This window comes from Pseudochaenichthys georgianus, chromosome 1 (assembly GCF_902827115.2).
Source record: "Pseudochaenichthys georgianus chromosome 1, fPseGeo1.2, whole genome shotgun sequence".
In the NCBI taxonomy this organism is placed as follows: domain Eukaryota; kingdom Metazoa; phylum Chordata; class Actinopteri; order Perciformes; family Channichthyidae; genus Pseudochaenichthys; species Pseudochaenichthys georgianus.
In genome coordinates this window covers 42,957,650-42,983,051 of record NC_047503.1, presented here as the reverse complement: position 1 = coordinate 42,983,051, position 25,402 = coordinate 42,957,650, and the positions used below count along the sequence as shown (strand labels likewise).

Sequence of the window (25,402 nt, the reverse complement as noted above, 5' to 3'; positions counted from 1 at the left end):
TCTATGTATGCACCAGTGTAACAAAGGTTGGTTAAGTTGGCGACGCTAAACATTGAACTATTCATATCTTAGACTGCACTGTAACTTTTATCCATGTATTTTTTCTTTTAATGTTTATTTTATTAGCTTTTCTTTTTAATGACTGATTTTAAATGCCATTTTCTTAATGTCTTTCATTTTTGTAAAGCACTTTGAATTGCCTTGTGTTGAAAGGTGCTATATAAATAAACTTGCCTTGCCTAAGCAAAGTAATAGCATTTCCGCTCTGAACCAGAAGTTGGATCAGAATGATGCAATCTGGAAGCGCAGAGTAACTCCTAGTTTCCACCGGGTTCGTCTGCGGCGTGTTACGGCTGCATTGCGGCTGCGCCGCAGCGTCCGCAAGGATCGCGGCCGCAAGGATCGCGGCCGCTCTAGTCAATGGGTGCTATTCCACCAGACGCGCCGCGTTACGGCTCAGAAGCGTCTCGTCGCTGGGCTCCGCTCGAAATAGGATTGAAGTCTATTTTTCGACGCGACGCAGCCGTAAGATAATGTCGGGCAGGCAGGAAGTGGAACGTTCAGAGCATATATATATATATATATATATACACACACACACACACAAACTCATTTTGCAGACGCTATCCCTCCGTAATCGTTCAAGTAGGAGGAGAAATGCCAGCGTTCTCCTCCGGTTTACAGGCACTGTGTAAATTATATATATAGAATAATTATGATGATTTTACCACTAAAATACAGCAACACATCTTTGATTCATGTCGTTTATAACTGGGATATTACAATTATTATTAACTTTGTCTGTACAAAGTCTGTCCAGGAAATATGCTCAAATCAACTGAAACTGCGAGCCGGCAGGCAAGACGCTCCGCTTCTGAAATGCTTCTGAAACGCGCCCCGGGAGGGTATGACGCCGGAGGAGGCCGGACCAAAACCGCGGCGCAGCCGGACCCGGTGGAAACTAGGGGTAAGGTGAATACAGTGGTGCAGGAACGAGTCCTAAAACCCGGAAGTGAGTTAGCATGTTTCCGCTTCCCTCGTCTCAGAGCCAACGTTTTTTTTTTAACTAGTTCTTTGAAAATAGCTGGAAATAAGGTCTGTGGTTGAACCACGTTTAAGAGACGGATCACGTTTTGTTCTACGACATTAAATCCATCATCAGTGACCCCACTGGTGATTTCTGAAGAGTTGACGTGTCTGAAAAACGATGGTTGTTACCGAGTGGCTGAATAGGACTCCAGAAGTTGTCGAGGTCGTTGTACGTCATTACGCCGAACACGTAAACACTCCCGCTAAGTTTGTTTGCCGTGTTCTGCTTGAAAGCAAGTCCCTGCCTCCTGCAGAGTGTTCAAACAAACACATCAACTCGTACCATTTACAATCTGTACGTTTGAATATCGATCTAAAGTTGGCGTGACGTTGAAGTCGTGCGACCCTGCTGTACTCGGCTGTAGTTCCTTTATAGCATAACGTTAGCATTTTGCTTCTGGCGATTAGATTTATGATTGGAAAATTATAAAGTAGGGTAGACGTGGAGATTATCCGGCTGAACAAAACGTGCATTTATCGAACAGGTTCGTTTTCCACAGATCTTATTTTACAATATTCCAAAATCCTATGGAGAGATCCTGTTGCATTATTGTCGAGGGAACCCATGAGCAGCTTACAAAAATATGTCATCACTGCACCACTCTATTGGCTAATGGCTACACAAGCCAACACATCGTTATGACATCATAAAGTGGCCAAAATCTGATCAGCTCATTTTCAGACAGGTTTTTATAGAAATGGATCAAAAAGAGAGAAAATCTTTGTTCCTGAAACTTTCAGAGTCTCTTTCCACAGAAGGGACACATGCTGATGTAGAAGAGACATGAAGAAGAGGGGACACATGTTGATGTAGAGACATGAAGAAGAGGGGACACATGTTGATGTAGAAGAGACATGAAGAAGAGGGGACACATGTTGATGTAGAAGAGACATGGAGAAGAGGGGACACATGTTGATGTAGAAGAGACATGGAGAAGAGGGGACACATATTGATGAAGAAGAGACATGAAGAAGAGGGGACACGTGTTGATGTAGAAGAGACATGAAGAAGAGGGGACACGTGTTGATGTAGAAGAGACATGAAGAAGAGGGGACACATGTTGATGTAGAAGAGACATGAAGAAGAGGGGACACATGTTGATGTAGAAGAGACACGAAGAAGAGGGGACACATGTTGATGTAGAAGAGACACGAAGAAGAGGGGACACATGTTGATGTAGAAGAGACATGAAGAAGAGGGGACACATGTTGATGTAGAAGAGACATGAAGAAGAGGGGACACATGTTGATGTAGAAGAGACATGAAGAAGAGGGGACACATGTTGATGTAGATGAGACATGGAGAAGAGGGGACACATGCTGATGTAGAAGAGACATGAAGTAGAGGGGACACATGTTGATGTAGAAGAGACATGAAGAAGAGGGGACACATGTTGATGTAGAAGAGAGGACACATGTTGATGTAGAAGAGACATGAAGAAGAGAGGACACATGTTGATGTAGAAGAGACATGAAGAAGAGGGGACACATGTTGATGTAGAAGAGACATGGAGAAGAGGGGACACATGTTGATGTATAAGAGACATGAAGAAGAGGGGACACATGTTGATGTAGAAGAGACATGGAGAAGAGGGGACACATGTTGATGTAGAAGAGACGTGAAGAAGAGGGGACACATGTTGATGTAGAAGAGACATGAAGAAGAGGGGACACATGTTGATGTAGAAGAGACATGAAGAAGAGGGGACACATGTTGATGTGGAAGAGACATGAAGAAGAGGGGACACATGTTGATGTAGAAGAGACATGAAGAAGAGGGGACACATGTTGATGTAGAAGAGACATGAAGAAGAGGGGACACATGTTGATGTCGAAGAGAAAGCACATGATGATATACAGTAAGAGGTCGGAGGGGACTCACACAGGGCGGTGTTCCCCGGTCCGGTGCGGGTGTTGGGGATCTCCTGCCCGCTGGCGTCCACACACCAGCACTGCCCGATGGAGCTGTGGCACTGCGTCGGCTCGTAGGCTCCATGGAGGTCGCACTGAGGCACGAACTGACCCACAGCCGGCCGGGGGCGGAAGAAGGAGAAGATGGCGGAGCCGGAGGAGGAGGGGGACTGAGCGCTCTCTCTGTGGCGCTCACACACCGTCTGCTCACGCTCTGGGGGGAAACAATATAAGAGGCAGAGTGAGAGAGTATAAACATACAAACACACGTTCAGATATTCTTTCATTCTTCTTCGTGCCCCTATTGAACATGACAGAGACTATTTGAGAATTATTATTGTTTGTTTTTTTTGTATTATTTTTTTTTTTGTACTTTGTTATAATTATTAATTTGAGTGAGAAAAAAAAGGAAAAAAGAGAATATATATATATATTATTGTTGTATGTTTTTCTTTCTGACATCTTCAATAAATTGACTTTGTAATAATATTTGTAAAGGAAAATGTCTACAAAATTGTCACTTTAATTACTCGTATCTTTTTCACCGGCTCCCCTTCAGTACACAAAGTCATTCAGACTAGCTGCACCTTCACCAGCTTTGAGAACACTTTAATGATCAATCTTTATAAAACATATCATACATATTATTCTGAAATAAACCAATCTGCACAATGACTACTTTTACTGTCGCTACTTTAAGTATATTTTGATGATAATACTTTTGTACTTTAACTTGGTGACATTTTGAATGCAGGACTTTTACTTGTAACAGAGTATTCTGACACTCTGGTACTTCTACTTTTACTCAAGTACAACATATGAGTACTTCTACCACCTCTGTCTACACCCAACCTAATACAGAAAAATATCTGTACGGTCAATGTATAAAGACGCTCCAAAATATATAAATAAATATCAACCTGTCTTTGATTCAAAATAAAGTTTTTCCACAGATTTTTAAATCTCGATTGAGCGTTGTCCTGACGTGCGTGGCAGCTGCAGATAAAGACTGAGAGGAAGAGCAGCTCTTCATCTCTGCGGTCACATCCGGGGCCACAGTGACATCTGGAAGGCCCGGCGCTCTGCACGCTCTTATCCTCAAGGGTGTCTGAGCGAGGAGCCGCAGAGAGTCAAAACAGCCGTCTGACAGACGCTGATAACAACAATCACAGCGCGGCGGGAACACCACAAATATGTGGAGACCCTTCAGAGCAGAGCTGGAATTAAACCAAGTATATGAACGCTAGTACTGCACTTAAGGACACGTTTGAAGTACTTGTACTTTACTGTAGTATTTTCTTTAAATGCCACCTTTTCCACTTCTACTCACCGACATCTAAGAGGGAAATATTGTATTTTTGAATGCTCCAAAGCTTGATTTAAAAAGGTAAAAGGACTTTACAAAAGTCAGATTTTTATTTCACAAAACATGAAAATGTAAAGTTGAAACAAAAGTCGATGGAAAGAAATGAATCAGAAACAATTTGATTTTAATATAAAAAAACGTCTCGTGGTTCTTCCTTCTCAAGTGTGAAGATTTGACAATTCCTTTAAATAATTGTACTATTTTGTATGACTTTGTGCCCCGTGTAGATCTGCCTTACATTTTTTAACATATTTGTACAAACCAAAACATCATTGGATTATTAAGAGAAAATAATCAGCATGTTAATAGATAATAAAAATAAGTATTAGTTAATCATTCAAAATGAGATCCACCTCAATCAGCTTTTATAATAATGCATTAGTAATTATAACTTAATGAGATAATATATGATAGTATGACAGTCACATGAGGATGTTACAGTGTGTTATCAGTGTTTTTACTTGAGTACAGAATAAGATAACATCCTCCACCTCTGCCTCATGAAAGGGAATAAGATCAAAGTCGTTGAGACAAAGGAAGCTCAGAGAGACGTTGTGACGGGACAGAAAGATTATGCGTCTCGGAGCCCGGCCGCTCATAAAAGAGACGAAATATGACAAAATGTTAGAGCAGAGGATGGAGCTGTAATTATCTCAGCTGCTGACAGCTGGAATCACGGAGCAGTCTGCAGCTCTGAGACCAGCAACACTACTAAACAACAGCAACAACAACAAACATGACACTTTCAAGAGCAGCTGCTTATGTCGCAATTTTAGTGATTCACTTCTGATAAAAGTGACAACTAGGGAAATGTTATTTACTGTTCTGCCAGACAATAAATGATAAATATGATGAATAAGGTCTTTCGACATTAAAGGCGCCGTATTACGCGATAGTTTCCAGGTCCATATTTATATGTAGTGTCTCTACTGGGACATGTCTCCATGCGTTAATGTTCAAAAAGCTCTTTATTGTTCTCATACTGCCTGTGCTGCAGCACCTCTTTTCACCCTCTGTCTGAAACCAGAGCCCAGTCTGCTCTGATTGGTTAGCTGTCCAGCTTTGTTGTGATTGGTCAACCGCTTAGAGATGTCCCGCCCCTTAGCCTATCACGTTCAATGTGTTGGAGCGCTAGCCAATAGAAGAGAGCATCGCTAAGACACTTTCTGGCAAACATACGCCCCGCCCACTTTCCGTTGAAAACAAGACGCTAAGCGGGAAAGAAGACTTTCTTCATGCCCACAAGCTGCCGTGCCGCATATCGCCCCTCGAACAACAACAAAATCCAGAGTTACAATTTTCTTGACTTCCTCTGAGAAAAACGGACAGAAAAAAAGGACTCCACAGAGAGGACGAAGAGAGTGCTCAATCCGTGAGACAACACGTCTGTGGGAAACACTTCATCACAGCTACATCACGATGCTAATGAGTTTAACGCCAATCACACAGTTATAGTGTTAAAAGTCAAAGTAGTGAATGTAGTCGCTGTCATACACAACACACTGGCAAGTCAAGGACATCCTAGTTTCAGCGTTAGCCTGCTGCCTCACACTCGTATTAAACCATACATCGACCCTGGTCCAAATGTCCTTGTCTCGTTGTCTGACCATCGTAATTGGAGTCCTTGTCGAACACGGTTTTCTGAATAGTTTGATGTGATTGGAGAAAACCTCATACATCTGTTTTTACCGCTGGATGTGTTGCTCTCGTCTCTAGATTACGGTTTGTACTTTCAGGATATGCTTTGTCAATGTCCTTACCGGCTTAGGTGACATTTTGAAAGCAGGATACTTTCTTGAAACAGTATTTTTACACCGTCGTGTTACTACTTTCACTTGAGGATAAGCTCTGACACTTTAGCGCAGAGACATCCGACATCGGGACGAGAAGCACGATGACATTTAATATACGATTATTTTATAACCCTGAGTCAGTCTGCACCTCAGCTGTGTGTGTGTTGAGTCTGACACGAGATCTGTTTTCTCTCTCGTCAGCTCAACAACATCCTCCAGCCTCCGTCAGCTCGTCTTCCTGCTCGACCTTTAGCTGGATGTTTACGCTGCTGAGTTTACACAGCTTCCACTTGCTCTGAAGTGTCTGGAGAACCGACTGCAGTCTGCACGTGATGCCAACACACTAACACACGCGCATACTTTTATCATGAGAGCTCTTTGTCAATCAGGAGACACGGGTTAGTTCTGTATGAAAACTACACGAAGACTAAACCACGGCTTAGTGAGCATGTTCTACAGTACAGATCAGAGGTATCTGTACTTCACTTTAGTGTTTCCATTGTATAGCGCTGCCCCCTTATAGTGGACTACGATAGTAAATCCATTAGTCTATAAGTCACACAATAAATGAACACAAAATAAACTCCATCGAGGCGCTGCATGTGCTTTGCCTGGTCACTAAGGTAATCGTGTTGCTTAGGATATCCAAAGTATGGGATCATGTGAGCAGGTTTAAGACGACAGGAAGTGAATACTTCTTTCCCAACATTACTTTACATTCCCGCTGATATGAACTCATCTGAAAATGAACTCAATCCAAACAAGAATCGACACCGCTATATGTAATACATTTGGCATCCATCCAGTAATAGACTGAGAGTGCGTGTGCGCGTGTGTGTGTGTGTGTGTGTGTGTGTGTGTGTGTGTGTGTGTGTGTGTGTGTGTGCGTGTGCGCATGTGTGTGTGTGTGTGTGTGTGTGTGTGTGTGTGTGTGTGTGCATGTGTGTGTGCGTGTGTGAGTCACCTACCTGTAGAGATGGGACTGCACTGGAAGCCGTCGCCGTGGAAACCCGGATGGCACTGGCAGGCGAAGGACCCCTGGGAGTTGGAGCAGAAAGCGGCGCGGTGGCACACGTCCTGCTGACACTCGTCTACGTCTGAACAGAGAGGAGGAACAAAGGCGGAGGAGGTTGAAGACGCAGTTCCACGAGTGGCCTCTAAGAAATACGAGTCCAAACGTCTGTTTGAAAGCTCCTTGGTCTCAATCACATGTTTCATAGAATTAAGCAAGTGTGCCGTCGAGGTGTTGGAAATCTTACTCGTGTTATTCGCTTTTTTAGGACATTTATTTCCACCACATCTCAGTCTCAGCATTATCTGCCAATTTCCCAAATGTTCTGAAGCTCTCACACCCGGGATCTGTTGGTTTGTAAAGTTGGAGTGTGTGGAGAAGCCTCTTCCATCTTTACATATACAGTCTCTCGTCTGAACATCATGGCAGACATTCAATGACTCCAAGTGCCCCTGAGATGCTAAATAATGAGCAGCAGAATGTGTATTAGCTCCGTTTGGTCTGTTATGCACAACTGAGGTCAGATGATGACATTTATACATCTTATAATCTGCATTAAGTAGATAACCCTCACATGTTGTGATCTCTTCCCTGCTCTCCAGAGGATGAACCCTTTCCTGCAGCATCATCATCTTTAAGCTCCACCAGGTACGACTTCATCTCCAACTCTCAGCAAACTGACCAGACTTGTTTAACCCTTGTGTTCGAAAGCTGTTACCGTTCGTGGTGTTCGCGAAATGTGTGTTTCGGTAGTTGGTGTACAATTGTGGAATTCTCAACACAAGGATCTAAAGACTTGTATTTGTATTTTCAGTTAAAGAAGTTGTATAAATGAAGAAAGATGGGACTATATGAAGCAGAGTGTGAATAAGTCTGTACTCCGGTCCTTCATGTTTTTGATGTCTCCTCTGTATTTGCGAGTCCCATTGCCATTGTTGTTATTGTTATTGTTATTATTATCATCATGCCTCGCTTTCCACCTTCTTCTCCAGTAGGACTCAGATGAGGGTGTTGCACTTTTCTTTTCCTTATACAGGTGATGTTTTGGTGTCGTTTTGTTTCTTTCCGTTAACCGTCAAGTGGGAAATAAGTTTTTTTAATTATTTTTTTTTTTTAATTATTATTATTATGATACCATATGCATACCATCAATTTGTATTTAGTTTTTTTTAGAAAGGGGCAGGTCACATAAGATTTTATTCTTCTCCCTGCTCCTTTGCGCTCAATGGTAGAGTCATGTTTTGTGGCAATTATTGAACATAATACATTTTCCTTGTACGATGTGAGGGTCTAAGGACAGAGGGTGTCGTATTGTCATACTGATATTCTGTAAACATTGATTGATTGATTGATACATTTGGTTTTGCGTACCATGAGCGGGACAAATGAAATGAAACACATAAAAAAATCTTGATTGGGCCAAATTTGACCTCGAGTCACCCAAAACCATTCTGCCGGGTCTCCCCAGACCCCAACACCAAATTACACACAAATTACAGACCTTCAGACTTGGCAAAAATGGGTAAAATCTGTGTTGTCGTGTTTATATAGCTGTTGTGGAGGATATCATGAAGCCTCGTTCCGATACAAAAAACTAGAGCGTAGTTATTGTATAATGTCAACTTGAAGCGGGTCGCGGGAGACCCGAACACAACATAAGGGTTAAAAGAGAAATGTTCTGCACAGTTTGTCCTGCTGCTTTTTCTCCACATTCTTCTGCTCAGTCTCTACAGAGGGTGTGTGTGTGTGTGTGTGTGTGTGTGTGTGTGTGTGTGTGTGTGTGTGTGTGTGTGTGTGTGTGTGTGTGTGTGTGTGTGTGTGTGTGTGTGTGTGTGTGTGTGTGTGTGTGTGTGTGTGTGTGTGTGTGTGTGTGTGTGTGTGTGTGTATATATATAAGAGATGAGCAGCTGTAAGGCAGGGCTCTGCATTTTGTGTGGAGGTGGAAACATTTCCTGTGCGAGGGGCCCACGCAATGACTTATAGTTTGTCACAGTAAAGAAACAGAAAGACTCAAACTGTGCAAGTTCACGTGGAAAAATGCCCGGTCCCTGTGGCTGAAAGTCTCTTTCTCCGGCCACAAAATACAAGTCTCTACATCTGATGTGTCGTGCTTTAAGATGCCTAACCCTACATACACATTACTTTGTATGAAGAGTTGTTTTTTACATCATTCAACCAGACTGACAGTATAACAGACGGAAGGAGAAGTCAGCAGGTAAAGGAAACTGGACTTCTTTATCCGGTAACCCTGCACCTATATATCCTAATGTTACTGCTGGTCCTTCTGTCAATCCTTGAGGAGGAACCCCTTCTCTGTCGTCAACTTCAAACACAAACAATGGCTGCACGTTTGTTTAATGCCTGGTTATGATACTTTTCCCATAAAGCTTTGAATTTGATAGCACGATGTTGTGTTTCACTCCCTTCGTGATGCGCGGCTGCAACAAAATATTGTATAGCTCGTTCTGCGGGTTAGTCCACAAACAGTTCGTCAGTCTTTTGGTGAGCAGTTTTTTGCTGAACTCTGACACTGAAATCCTGTGTGTGAAAGCAAGAGTGTTCGGGGATACAGCTATTGGGATTTTGCGCTTGATAACGTGTTTTTTTAGTTGACTGAACTCTCTTGATTCAAATGTATCGTCACAGTCTGCTCCATCTCTCACCAGTAGTTTTCCATTCACCCGTCTCACCTGTTAACCACACCCACGTTTTTGCTCACTCTCTTTCTCTTCTGCACCCATTAGCTGCACTGCCAGTATGTAAACCCTCACCAGATCGTACTTTGCCTTCATGCTAGTCTTTCACGCCTGATCCCTGATCCTGCCTTGCCTCCTCCCTGACCCTGCCTGTACCTACGCTGACCGCCTCGCCTGCTCCCTGACCCTCTGCCCGGCCCCGACTCACCTTCTGCCCGCTGTCCTCCGGTTCGTTTGCCTGTGCATCATCCGGTATTCCTCTGCTCTGGTATTATCACCAATAAAGTACATTACCAATACTCCGTGGTTTCTCGAGTGCTGCATTTGGGTCCTTCGTAAGATTGTGACATGTATACAAGTTGCAGACAAGGCTAAAGTTTAAAAGAAGCCTTCAAGTAAAACTAATCAAATATTTGTTGTGCTGCTTTAAACACATATGAAAACTGTTGCTGTGGTCATAGTTTCATACATCTGAGTTGATGCTGAAGTCATAAGTCATACGTTTTTTGTATTTCCACATGTATATTTTCCACATTTTAACGCTATTTTATTTATTTCAGAAATATATATCTACCTACCTTCCTACCTACCTACCTACGCCTACCTACCTACGCCTACCTACCTATACCTACCTACCTATGCCTACCTACCTACCTATGCCTACCTACCTACCTATGCCTACCTACCTACCTACCTACCTACCTACCTACCTACCTACCTACCTACCTACCTACCTATACCTACCTACCTACCCCTACCTACCTACCTACCTATACCTACCTACCTATACCTACCTACCTATACCTACCTACCTACCTATACCTACCTACCTACCTATACCTACCTATACCTACCTATACCTACCTACCTACCTACCTACAACACTGACAGTGAGCCTCAGTGTGTGTTCTGCTGTTGATGAACTCACCTTGACACACCCGGCCGTCGCCCACAAATCCCGGCAGGCAGGAGCAGAGGAAGGCGGAGCCGCCGGTGTAGCTGCAGGACGCTCGATCAGGAGCATCACAGTCATGAGTTCCTCTCTGACAGTGATCCACGGGACGGTTCTCCTCTGAGGACGGGAAGGAGACATGTTGGACAAGTTATAAATTATAGGAGCAACATGTGTTGATTGTAAACGAAGGGATAGCTGTTAAAAAAAAACTGTAAAGAAAGTAATTTTTTTGCCATTTTAAACCATGTTTTTATGTTTTCTCTCAGTCAGTGAGAAAGTTACATTTAACAACGTAATACACTGTATGGCCAAACACCATATGGACGCATACTTGAGTTTATTGTTCGTCTGTTTTTTTTCTGGTTTGAGACTCATGGTTCCAATAAAGCTAAATCTAAATGTTGCTGATATTTAGGCTTTCAACTTCATGTCAACAACAACAAATACACAAATAAGCAAATGTTTCAAAATGTCAAACAGTAGGAAAGACATCCTTCTATTAAAAAAAGCGTGTTTTTTCAATACAATAAAACTCTCACTAAGGGAATGTATTTAAAAACATTACGTGGCGATGTGTTTTGTAACACCATGTGTGTTCTGTGCTCGATGTCTTCACTGCTGCAGCTGCAGGTGCTCATTTCCATCAACTTGCATCTTTAAAGCTATTGCGAAATGTTTTTATTCTCATGCCCTTCTGGGCCACCGTACGTAATTCAACAACTCTGATCCCGGCTGATTTATGCAGATTATCTGATTGTAGATCTGGTCTGTGTTCTCATGTTGAATCACATGTTCTGTGTTGAACAAAGACATGCGTTTGTTGTGTTTTCAGTGGAGAGAGGCCAACGCAGAGTCGAACAACAACGTTATTGTTCATGTCTGTTGGCGGCGTATAGAACATCTGTATAGAACATCTGTATAGAACATCTGTATAGAACATCTGTATAGGAAACAAGGGACTCTTCGAAGCAGTGACACACTCAGGAATAACACACTCCATCCACCCTCACAGCTGTCCACACACACACACACACACACACACACACACACACACACACAAACACACACACACACACACACACACAGAGTAACGTACCGATGCAGGTCCGTCCGTCGCTGGCGAACACGAAGCCGGTGAAACACTCACAGCGGAAGGTTCCGGGCTGGTTGCTGCAGACGGAGTTAGCTCCACAGATCTGAGGATTCTCCCTGCACTCGTCAGTATCTGCCAATAACACACACATGGAGGTGAGGGATATGCATTAAAGTATTTATTTATACGACCTTAAATTACAGTAACAGGTTATCGTGACTAGCGGCACTGAGCACATCAGAAACTGTAATAAATATGGGTCATGTCACGTGGGTCAAAACAAAGATTACAATTTGCATCGAAAATAATGAAAATATGTAGGGATCAATCGTAATTAAAAGTGCATTTTTGCGAGTTTTGGTTTCATTCATCCTCTACCATCACGAAAATATCTGACTTTATGACCAGGACAACCTCAGAGCGAGTCTAAAGGCTAACACAAGGACGAGATAAAGAGTGTAAAGGGAGAATATATAATATAGTCTTTCAATGAGCAAGATGACATTTTCTTATTACATCAATGTGGACTTCCGGGGAATTAAAAAATTGCAAAACGTAGCTTATTATAAGTCACTTAAATTATATAAATAGTATATAGTGATATAAAAAAACTTCCACTAATCACTAATAAACGTAAGCAGTTACAGTCGTTGCCTGTAGGGGGCAGAAGAGCTGATCTTTGTGCCTGCAGGTGGCGCATGTCGGACTGTATCTGCAGGTGTTTCATAAAAACGATTTTTACAAACGCTTCCATTGTACTGCATTGCATTTTCAGTTGACGTATAACTCTTTTTCAACCTGCGCAACTTGCTATTCCTTTCATTGGTGTTATTGTAAAGCATAGTTTGTTCAGAAAGTTATTCTTCAACAACTCCCATCACTGAGATTGTGAAAGTTGTTATGCATGTGATTATGCAGAGGTTGTGTTACCTTGGCAGTAGCGTCCCTCTCCAGTGAAACCAGAAGAACATTCACAGGTGAACTGCAGGCCTTCACCTGGTCGGCACATGGCGTTGATGTCACAGCCGTGTCTGCCCGTGAAACATGGGTTCTGCTCTGGAAGAGTACCTGCACAATGAAAACCACCCTGCAGGTTCAAATCAACACTTAGAAACAGCTGAAGATTCATGTCTACAGTGTGGCCCACGGTGTGTTCAGACTCACAGCCAAACGTAACAAAACTGATCATGGACGTGATGTGACTGGTTGGAATTTGGTTAATACCGTACTTTTCGGACTATAAGCCGCGACTTTTTTCCCCATTTTGTTTGTACAGCTAACGGCCACAAGGGAACCTCCTAAATCTATGGATTTTACAGGTAAAATTAACCACCTTTAACACTATGGGCTCTATGACCGGTCCGCGCCCGCCACCTTTAAGGGCGGGCTCCAGCAGGAAAAGCTGGAGGCCGGAAAAGAGTGAGACAGGTAGCGTGCCAAAGTAAAAGTGGAACCGAGAGACAGAACGAGAGCAAGACAGACGGACAAGTTAGCTGCTGCGGCTTATATGCAGGTGCGCGTTATAGTCCGAAAAGTACGGTAATTAACGTTTTTTTAAAAGGAGTCGCCTCTGCTCCATGGATGGCTGAATCCAACACTAAGAAAACACTGAGAGTTTTGTGGAAATTGCTTAAAAAAAAAAGATTCAAATTGATGCAGCAGAACGAGAGATATATTCTTTATTTATTCCACACGTTCTTCCTGTCAAAACATGGCGCCGACATTACCCAAAATGCAACTCTTCGGCAGACACATGTTGCTGTGTTTAATTGATAGGGTCTGATTTTCCCATGACCGGAGAAAAGAAGCAGACTGAAGATGTCTAACTCCACTGCTCCAGATTTTTAAGATTCTTCAAACAACGCTGACTCAAGTGACATCACAAGAGGACATTCATCAGACCTCACACAGCTCCCTCTGGAGACACTTGAATACTATCTTAAAACCCACTGAGGTGGAAGATCACCGGAGTTCCTAAAGGCACCATGAGTACGTTTAGTTGTTGTGGTGAACTCAAACCTCAGATTCCCTCCAGTTTTGAAACAACCTTGGTCCATTTGGCGTTTTAAATCTGCCACGTTTGCATTTTCTTCTTCACACCGTGTGCTATTTTAGTAGCACTATAGTTTCCTTTTGCGTGCTTGCTTGGAATCTGGCACCTAGATACTACGTTTTTTCTGCAGACACAGACACCACCGTATACTTCTAGTGGGTCGTGAGTGGTGATTGGTGCAAGGGATTCTTTTTGTTCCAGTCTATACATGTTTTTTTAGGGAAATCCTCCTATTTTTCCTTTAAAGAAAGCCTCGCTGCAGTGTGATTACAGACTGAAGAGAAAACACAAGAACTTCCCGAGAGTCTCAGGCAAAGAAACGTCGTCAAAGACTAGTGGGACGGTAAAAACAGCAGGAGCAAGTTTTAGCTTTAAAACATCAATGAGAAACCAGTGGAGAAGCGATAAAGAGGTGGCTGTGGCTCATGTGAACTCTACGAGGTGGAGGTTAAACTGTTTTAGGACACAAATGCCCCATTTTTAGTCAGGTGAATGAAAGTCTGAAAGTTGTAATTATGTTTAATACCAATGATATATCTCATTTAATAAATTGTCAAAAAAATGTAATCTAGTTTTTTTATAACTGAAACATGCATTCCTCATCGTCACATCTCATTACTGGAACATAGTACCGTACTTTTCGGACTATAAGCCGCGACTTTTTTCCCCATTTTGTTTGTACAGCTAACGGCCACTAGGGAACCTCCTAGATCTATGGATTTCACAGGTAAAATTAACCACCTTTAACGCTATGGGCTCTAGGACCGGTCCGCGCCCGCCACCTTTAAGCGGCGGGCTCCAGCAGGAAAAGCTGGAGGCCGGAAAAGAGTGAGACAGGTAGCGCGCCAAAGTCAAAGTGGAACCGAGAGACAGAACGAGAGCAAGACAGACGGACAATTTAGCTGCTGCGGCTTATATGCAGGTGCGCTTTATAGTCCGAAAAGTACGGTAATAGTCAATTACTGGACAGACTCAGCCATGGGGCGTTTTGAGTCTGCGACCGAACTGAGTCTCATTGGAATATAAACGTGCTCTCTTTATGTTATCTATATATTTATGAATTGTGTTTTATGTGTATTATTAATGTAACTTGTGTATATCATGTACTGCCCAAATAATATAAAATAAAGTTTTCTTAAAAAAAAAAGTAATAGTCAATAGATTATCTGAGGAACACCGTGTTCCTGTATTCCCATCATGCAGCTGTGTGTTGCAGCTCCAGACCTTCGCCTCCCTATAGGAAACACGACGCAGATGTTCCTCTTTCTGCCAACAATCCCCGGCTGAGTTGTGTTTGCTTGTGTAACTCTGAACCCCCGAGCATCCCACCAACAGCCCCTTGGATGCACTTTTACCTCTCAAACCCCCCCTTTTTTATTTAAAAGCAGAAGAAGGACCCTGGTGATACCCTTCCCCCGCTCCTCCCCCTGCTGTGTCCTGGAGGTTGGTATCTCGTTGACCTTCACCCCCTGCCAACGCTCTGCAGCCTCCTCTGATTGCAGCTGAGGAAATACAGCCGGGCTCAGATTACTGTTTGTCTTCCTGTGATGTCCCACTGCACTCATGGCCGGGGTGCTAAACTGTCGGAGGCGTGTTTCAGTGCATTCCTCGGGGTAATAACACACGTCTTTGTAGTACGATGGTCCCTGACAGACAACCAGGAGACATGGATGCTCTTCTCGAAGAACCTGCACCCTCCTATGTGGATACACGCTTCTGATATTTAAAAAAATGCTTCACACACTCGTGTAGTCGTAACCAGCGCTGGATGTTGTAGATCATTTGCATCAGGAATCATCTCCCTTGGTTTTAACCAATCGTCAATAAGCAATGTTTCCCCAAAACCTTACTTTTTTGTCAAATGTGCATCCAAATGTTGCGGCGATACGACACGGATGATGTGACCTTGAGAAGCTTTAAAAATGCTGATTCTCCTTTTTTTTGTGATTATGTTGGTTACAAATAATCAAATTTGGAGCAGCTTCTTTTTTTAAATAACTACAAATGTGTGTTTTGCAACAAATAATGATGATATGACTACTTGTCTTCTGCTATGCTACGTTGTTGCTAGCTGCTGAAGGTTGTACTTCGACACAGTTGTGCTTTGGGCTAAATGTCCATTAAACATTACCTGGCGAGTATATCCAGTAGTATAGTGGAGTCTTTGTGGTTTTGGTTCACTTTATCCATTTTAAACATTTCCACAGTAGATTAGGACTCACTGTGGACGGAGCCGATCTTGTTGCTCATGGCGTAGCGGATCAGATTGTTCTCGGGATCGAACATCACAAAGATCTGGTCCACGCTGAGCTGCTGCGTGGACATCGCCGCCCTGCTGGCCTCGTCGTGCGCGCAGCTCGGGAAGGTGATGGTCTGACGCCACTTGTAGCTTCTGGTCTGAGTGTTGCCTTCAGACGAGGTGATGGTGTAGTCGCGGTTGGAGGAGGAAGTGATCACTAGGAGAAGAGACAGAAGAAGAAAACATGTACATATTATGCAGACAGTACCAGTCATAGACAATCAAGAGGTCTATATAATGAGCTTCTTCAATCATTTAGAGATCTCCTATCATGCTATTTTTAGGCATATATTATGGGAATCAGATGTAAACAAATATATATATCTATGATGTGTTTTTTACGTCATATCGTTTTTAGAGATTTGGGTACGGAGGAAAAGAGAGGGTTTTGTTCCCTGACACACCACCGGGGACACATATTTATGTATAAAAGACATAATTTTGCACGAGAGGACACCTTTAACAGTTTTAATGCAAAATCAATGACCAAACTTCAACATTTTGAAGCTGCTTCAGTGCCCCCCAATCAGACTTGCTCCCACTTTGCCTGTTTTTAAATCTCGTTTAAAAACCTACTTGTTCCCCCGTTCTTTTGCAGACCACGTATCAGTCTGTGTTTTCTAAATTGGGGTTTTCTATTTTGTTGTGTTTTATATGGGCTTACATCGTGTATGAGAGTTTCAGTCTGTGGCTATAGGTTTTATTGTCTCGTGCTTTTACATTAGTTTTAGTTTTCCTATAGGTTTTGTCTAAAGTTGGATTTGATTGTCTTCTGGTTGTTGATGATCCTTACAGTTTCTGTCGTACTGGTAGATCTCCTTGTAGGGGCTGATCTGGAGGGAGGACCCCAGCGGGATGTCGGGCAGACGCCCCTCCAGCTCGGTGCTCACCACCAGGTGGTCGTGCTCATCGATCCCTTTGAACTGCTGCCTGATGTTCAGACGCTCGTTCCCGGGGTGGAAGATCACCTCGGCCTGCCGGGAAAACACACCTCCTGCATGGACATGTAAGAAAACATGAGTTTCTTCTGATCAAACATTTTTTATAGCGTTTTCGAAAAGGAAAGCAAAATATAGGAATACAAATGGTCTGTAATGATTGTATATACAAAGAGAAAGAAGAATTACAAAAAAAAGAAACAAACATCTAACAACAACTAAAGTACATTCGCTGCCAGTGAGCCTCACACACACGATTATTTACCAGGAACATTGTTAAATGAATATATATGCATGTAATACATGAGTTTCTTAACAGAGTTCTTCAAGATTAGACAACATACAATTCTGGAAACAACGGTCTTTGTCCAAACTTTAAGCAAAGGACATTGTGATTCATGTTCACCCAACTTTTAAACAAATACATTCAATCAATCATCAATATAACTCATTCAAATCATTTTGAATAAAGCCAGCAATGTGGACGGTTAACAACCAAGCATCTCGCTCCAGACACTTTTTACGCTGCTATGGACAATCTTGCACTAATGTATATTCCCAAAGATATTCAAGTGACTGTTCTTTTGTATGTATTGAGTGTTGTGCTTTTATCTTAATGTGTGCATATGTATAAATGTGTCTGTCTGTATATATTTCTATTTTTGTATTCGGTATTTCGATCTCTCCGTCTGTACACACAAACTGAAAGATTGACAGTAAAGTTGACTTTGACTTTGAAATTGCATTTTACACAACAATACATCCTCTTACCGATGAGACTGAATCCGTTCTGGTACCCGGGCTGCTCCAAAGCGAAGGCCCAGCCGATGACTCCTCCGAGAGAGGACAGCGGCTGCAAGGAGGGACCGATACCGGCTGGGATGTTGCTGATGGCCACGTAGGCCCGTCCGTCATTTGTTACCACGTACGAATGCAAGTCGTTGTTACTGAGCTCAATGGGTGTGGCCGAGTTCCCAATGAACACTCGACCGTTCACCTTTCCATTCATTCTCTGTGGCTTTCCTGGAAAAAAAACAAAGACTTGATAAGATTCAAGTAGAGGATCAGAGACTTTTCCCTTGGTTAGGTTCGGTTTCGATATCCTATTTTAATCAGTGTTTCTTACAAAACATTGAACTTTTTCCCAAGAGCCCCCCCAAATGACTCCTGTTGGAAGTTGTGCCCCCCCCCCCACACATTATTATGGGGGGTTATTGGACTCAGGATGAATTCATTTGGATTCCCACTGTATGAAGAAATGAAAGGACAGCGGAAGTGGAAACAATTCACAAAGGGATTAAACTGTTTAAAACACATGCTCAAAGTAAGCCGGATTTTGCCGATGTGTTTATGTGGATTCAAAAGTCGTAAATAATCTACAAAATGGAGGAGACCGATCTGATCGGAGCAACTGAGACAAATCATCCAACTGAAACCGGCATGGACAATGACTATGTTTTAAAAATGCGCTTATCCAGACAAGCCTGGTTTGGACACTTTACGGGCAGAAGAAACATTTCTATTAAAGAAAGAATTATACATTTCTGTCTTTTTATATAATAGCTAACTTGAATTTGTATTCAAATTAATTAATCAATTATTATTATTTTTTTATTGTAATGTATAGACAAGGCTTTTAGTGACAATCATGTATTGCGTTACAATTATATGTAAAAAAAATAAATAAATCAAAATATAAATCATCTGAGGCCTGGCGCCCCCCCTGTGATCTTTGGCGACCCCCCAGATTGGGAACCACTGACTTAGATGGTTACTATTGTTGCCAAAAATGAAAGATATCTCCATCTTTGTGGACAAATATCAACCGGAAGTAGATTTAGCAGATACTGGTTCTGCTTAGAATAGGTTAAGAAAAAACCCCAAGATAACAAAACATGATGTTGACACAAAACTATCAACATCAGGTCAATCAGATTTGTGATGTGTGTTGAGTACAACCCGCTACATCTTTACAGTCACTTCATAAACATCCAAGAAAACAGAAATGCTTCTCACCTTCTGCTACACAGTCCTTTCCATTTCCATAGTAACCAGGTTTACACTGGCAGCAGTACCCTTGGCTGTAATCCCGACAGTCAGCGAAGGCCGAGCATGTTTTCTGGTTGTGGGCGCAGGTCTCCGAATTGTACGAAAATACTGTGAAAAACAACCAGAGGACAAACCAATCGTGTTCAATGAATATAACTGAAGAACTTTGACAGGATGACGGAAGACAAAAACGGGAGGAATACACTTTTATTTTAGCTTTTGTGATTTACCGTTGACATTGAGATCTTCGTCTCTAACTCAATAACTTTAGGATTACCCAAGCAAAACACGTTAGAAATACTCAAGATATACTTTTTCTTTTTTCTTTTCCGATTTACCATTCACATTGAGATCTTCGTCTTCGTCAACCACGACGATCTGGGGTTGCTGGGGTCGATTATAGGGGGGTACTGGTTGGACTGGTTCAGGGTATCTTGGTTCAGATGGTTCTGGGTATCTTGGTTCAGATGGTTCAGATGGTTCTGGGTATCTTGGTTCAGATGGTTCTGGGTATCTTGGTTCAGATGGTTCAGATGGTTCTGGGTATCTTGGTTCAGATGGTTCAGATGGTTCTGGGTATCTTGGTTCAGATGGTTCTGGGTATCTTGGTTCAGCCCTCTCGAAGTCGGTGTATTCTGGTGTGACGGTCTCAAAGTCTGGCTCGTAATCTGGCTCGTCAGTCTCACTTTCTGGGTAAATGGGTTGGTATTCATTGGCAGTTGGGATCTCCTCCACCTGGGATTCCTCAGTTTGCCTTGGCAACACGGTTGATTGAGGTTCGATGGCCTCTTCGTCCTCGGGGGTCACTCCGGGTGTAATGGCGACAAAGAATGGCGAGGAGCCGATCTCGTACACCCAAACTCCTTTCTGTCCCGAGTTGGTTTTTCTGGTTGGATAAAGGAAATAAAAAAAATCAATGAGAAGACACTTCCCAAGTTGATGAAATCATTGTCATAGCATATAAATGAATGTTGTGTATCTTTTAGGCCTCGTCTACACTTATATGGAGATGTTTGCTCTTTCATTTCCAGTGACCAGAGCTTTGAACAATCTGCACATTTGATGGTATTTTCAAAATTCCCCCCTGCACCCGTTAAACACCTGACCTGTTTGCAACTTATATATATATATATATATTTATATCAATATTCAAATTACTTGTATATAGACTATTCTGCACAATTTCTATTCTATTCTATGTTATTTTATTTCATTTACTTGCACTATTATCGGTTTTATTGTGTTGCACTGTTGGAGGAGCCTGTGACCTAAGACTGATAGTCATTGTCATAACTACACTGTAGCTATGTACAAATGACAATAGGCGCGTTCACACCGGAGTACTTTTCCCCGTACTTTTCCCGTTTAGTTCCGTTAGTACCCCTTATGTCGCGTTCACACCAAAAAGAGCACTTAGTACCGGGAACTTTTACCCCCATGTGTAGTGCCTGCTGAGAGGTGGTACTCTCCTGGGGGGAAAACAAGTGTTCTGATTGGCTGGGCGAATTGCAAACCACTCCCCGTAAAACTCTGAAATGTTTTGTAGAGCCGCCATTTTATTATCCTCGCATTAGCATTATTAGCATTAGCATTCACCCAGTGCACAAACGCAGAGAGACTAAATTATGGCAACACAAAAGAAAACATGGGAGCGGTGGAGATGAGGAGGTGTCAGCGTTCTGGCGATTTACTCAGAAGGCTTCAGTAGAAGCCAGTCCCCAACTCCGGGGACTTCCGGCCGGGGACTTCGGGTGGCAGTATACGCCGTGAAGTTGTTTGCGGCCTGCCAGTAAACCCAAAGCAGAAGAAGACGAAGTGACGCCAGCGGCTCATTCCCTCAGGGAACTTATTCCGGTGTGAACGCGATCGGCTCTTAGTTCCATAGGGGAACGGAGTGCTGGGAACTAAGTGCTGGGAACTAAGTACGGCAAAGTACTTAGTGTGTGAACACGGCTATTAAAAGCCTTGAACCTTTAGATAACTGTTTTTTTTGTAAAGGAAAAATATACATTTAAAAAATATCTTGGCCTTATATAGAGGCTCAAATAACATCAGATTCATACTCGGTGAGTTCGCTGATGGAGCTCTCTTCATCGGTGGTGGTGCGGAAGTACGTTCCCAATGATGCTTTCCAGAACCAGCTTTCCACCATTCCTTCATTGAATCCCGCCTCCAGGATCTTATTCTCGCCCCCTACTGGCGTGGAGAGGAACTGCATGCCGTCTCGGGGGTACAAGAGGATGGCGCAGGAAGACAACTCCATTGTGGCCACAACCAGCTGGAAAGTGTTTCTCTGAAAGAACAAAGGAGGTGTTGTTAAGAGGGGAAATTAATCTGGATCCCTCACTGGCTGTGCGTGTTAGAGAGGATAATTGACCAGCTGGAAAACTCTGCGTGAAGGACATTTAGCAGGTAAAGGCTAAAGGTCAGAGTGTGAGTAAAAGCAATCATGGAGAGGACATGATAGCATGAACACCTGTAGAATATGTACATTTTAATAAAAAGTGATAGACAGGAAGATAATGAATTAGGACATCATGGTGTTCCCTCTGCAAAGTCCATTATTTTGTGCTTTTAACAATGTCCCTCCAAGAAAGAAAAACACATATGGTATTGTACTTTATTCTGAGATGGACTTACTTTTGGAGTATCTCTCCTTGCATATTGACATACTCAGGTCTGAGGTCGATGTTATGAGCCTCAAACATGAAGTGCAAAAGGCCTCTGGCATTTCATACTTTGTAATAATGGTCATTTTCTGAGCTGCTGTATTCAAATATATAATCGTTTAGGACAAAAATGGAAATCCCGCACAATAATCTTCAATCTTTGCCTACTTTAGTGTTTCCTGGGTTTGTTTGTGTTGTATTTTCTTTACATCAAACACTGACTCTGCTTATCTTGATGTACACTAGAAGTAATTACCCCTAGATCCCATGAGAGTAAACCGTATATCGGACATTTCTGGAATAAAGATCCTCACCTATTATTTGCATTTGGGAACTTTCATCCAAATCACTTATAATGAGGAGAGTTGCGTATATATTCGTGTTACTCCTACGTCTTATAGGATGACTCGCCTGTACAATCTGATGCAATCTTCAACCGCCCTCTTATAGAAAATTCTATATTTATGATACTTGTATTACAAAGATATTATGATTTGTATAGAATATGATGTATTTCTGTAGATTAAACTACCCAACAGTATATAAAGAAGTTAAAATCATCAAAACCTTCTACAGCAGTAAAATGCAACATACACTAAAACTGCAGTCATACTTCATGTATTATTATTATATTAAATACTTAGACATTTTTAACGGTTTTGTATTCGTTATTCCTAGCATTAGTATAGCAGCATGTTTTTTAGAGTTCCTTTAAGTGCATGAGTTAGAGCAGTGGTTCTCAACTGGTGGGTCGCGGACCCGTTTCGAGTGGGTCGCAATTGTGTGAGTGAAGAAAAGAAATCAAACTTTTATTCTGAAGGCCCGATTTTCGAACGCTGTGCATGCAGTCGGCGTTGGACTGGAAGTACCGGAAACCATAAACGGCTTTGAAAACTTCTGTCACGTAGTGATCATCTTCTGGCCAATCAGAATCAAGATTGTTGCCGGAAGTCCCCACGGAGAATAACTTTGCGGTAGAACTATTCTTTATACATCCATGGGTACAACTTCAGATAAAAATGAACACATAATGAAATATGACCGCCGGTTTGATGATTGACAGGTCACAGAACAATGGGGGCTATCTACCCTTACCCACAAAGTAATTCACACAGACAAGTTCAGCTGTCAGAACAAAGTGAAAAACAAACAATGGCATAAAATATTATTAATATGTCGGGTAGTAATAGATGTATTTATTTTCTTCTCAGAGTGTACCAGAATGCGTGGTTTATATGTATGTATGTAAATCTCCTGGGGGAGAATCCCCCCAGACCCCCTGCTGGGGTTGGGTTTTCAGCGTGTGGGCCTTTTGATGTTCTACAGTTCAGCTTTGATTCCATCATCTCATTAAACCTTTTTTAAAGCATACTTTAGTTCTGTGAAGGGATGTGAGGGATATATGCACTGTACTTCACTTTAATTAATATTGTGTGCTGAAAAGCGTATAAATTACAGCACGATTTTTTGTTGAATAGATTTGAGTGGTTCAAATTTCGGGTCGTGATCTATTGACAAAGGAACAAGTGGGGAACAAGTTTCATGCTGTGGTTATAGTACTTTTATTGCAGTAAATGATCTGAATACTTCCTCTAACTCTGCATATCTATGACACTCGTTTTCCAAGACTTAACTACAGGATTCAAATGCTGTCTGCTTGGTGAAATCAGAAAGATGTACGCTAGAGGGGGGAGGACCAGAAAGCTTCTTCTTGCCCCTGTTGAACATGACGGAGACTATTTGAGAATTTTTTTTGTAACTTGAACGTTTTTTGTTTGTTTTTGTTTTGCATCTCTTTGTTATAATTATTATTATTATTATAAAAAAAATAATCCGACATGTTCAATAAATTGACTAATAATAAATATAAAAGCCCCCCACAGCCCCTCACCTTGGTGTCCAGTCGGTCCCCTCGTCCAGACGTCCCCCGGGCGGCCATGTTCTCCCACGTGACGATGAAGACGGTGATGGGATCGACTCCCTCGTCTCTGGGGAAAGCTCTCCTGATGTGCTCTGCAGATTTAATCAGGACCTCCGGGCTGCTGTCCCACCTGAAGTGGACCCTCCCCTGTCCGTCGCTGTCCTCCAGGTCCCCCAGCAGGGCCGCAATCATTTTGAAATTGGAGGGCATCTTTCCGAGGTACTCCTCCTCGGCCTCGGGCTCCACCGTGGACACAAATCCATTCGTGTTAATCTGGAACAGAAGGCAGAACAATTTAATACCCGTGGATTATTTATAGCAGGGGTGTCCACACCTTTTTCACGAGGGCCACATATAGAAAAATATACAAAAGGCTGGGGCGCTCACTAGAGGTATACTGCCTCATAAATTAAGTTATAAGTTGGAAAAGTCAATCCAAAGGTAAATTATTCTTGATACTGGAAAACGCTTTAAGAAAAGAACAGCTCACAGCTATCCAGAGGGTTTCAATTATTGCTCATTCCTTAAATCAGAAGCTTCAGATTGATTATAATAAGAGGGAATATAAAGGGTGTATTTCAAGGTTGCTATGTACATTTGTTACTGGGCGTTTTTCTTATCAACATAAGATGTTTTCAACTTTAATTGACTGTATTTATTTGAAAATTGGGCTCATTAACACATGAATACTGCCTAATATATTTGAACATATATATTTAAGAAGTACAATATAAGACAAGCAGAAGTTTATCATACTTAAGTCATTATACTTTTTTAATTGGCTGAGTGAGGGCCGATTCAAAATGGTCCGCGGGGCGCATTTGGCCCCCGGGCCGTAGTTTGGACACCCCTGCTTTATAGGTTTGTAAGGAAGTCCATTTAGGGCCACACAATTTTGTTGTCCATTAATATCACATCATACTGATAATGTGTCTTCTCGCTGCACTTCTTTTGCTACTGGATAAAACCCCACTACATTCATTAACATCTGTTTTTTGTCTCCAGGGAACAAGAATACAATTGGCATTCATTAAGTTCAAGCAGTCACTGTTTTTATAGCCGTAATGGGAACATGACTCCCTGGTAGACCTGCACGTTCTTGTGTCTGTTGACGTGGTGCTGTGTGTCACAGGTTGAAATGAATACTAAATGAATTGGAAGTCAGCGAGGTCAGTGACGCATCAGAAAAAAACAGAAAGGCATTCTGGATTACTGGCGATAAGGAAAAGAGTCTAAATCGCTTAATTAAAAAAACATGAATATTCACAAAAAGAAATATGGAGAAAGGGAATCAGAAACTTTCTTCACTTTTATTATAAAGTAGGACTTGATAATTATGAACAATCTTGTGCTTGTTATTTATAATTCTCTCACAAGCTCATACATTTGGAAGTAGGATGTAAAAATAAGACTCATATTTTTAAAAGAACTCCCATTAGCTTCAGCTGATAAAGTCTTCCTCATGGTCCATTTGAGTAAAAACGGTTTCTCAGAACTCAGATTATAAAAAAACACCAAGATGGTGGATGATTTATTTGACTTGGGAATGAGATCTGGC

At 42.1% G+C, this 25,402-nt stretch overlaps 1 protein-coding gene across 1 annotated transcript in view; it reads right to left on the bottom strand.

Moving 5' to 3' along the window:
- The window catches only part of LOC117450120 (nidogen-1-like), a 54,147-nt gene that overhangs the window by 13,168 nt on the left and 15,577 nt on the right, over positions 1-25,402 (bottom strand). Inside the window, exons 2-13 of the mRNA XM_034088160.1 lie at positions 23,815-24,117; positions 21,318-21,547; positions 19,593-20,140; positions 19,222-19,362; positions 17,977-18,228; positions 17,061-17,261; positions 16,191-16,424; positions 12,846-12,983; positions 11,919-12,047; positions 10,796-10,939; positions 7,128-7,256; positions 2,972-3,214 (exon numbers count right to left, since the gene is read on the bottom strand). Coding sequence (XP_033944051.1) covers positions 2,972-3,214; positions 7,128-7,256; positions 10,796-10,939; positions 11,919-12,047; positions 12,846-12,983; positions 16,191-16,424; positions 17,061-17,261; positions 17,977-18,228; positions 19,222-19,362; positions 19,593-20,140; positions 21,318-21,547; positions 23,815-24,117 — 2,692 coding nt within the window. The remainder of the gene's footprint in view (positions 1-2,971; positions 3,215-7,127; positions 7,257-10,795; positions 10,940-11,918; positions 12,048-12,845; positions 12,984-16,190; positions 16,425-17,060; positions 17,262-17,976; positions 18,229-19,221; positions 19,363-19,592; positions 20,141-21,317; positions 21,548-23,814; positions 24,118-25,402) is intronic.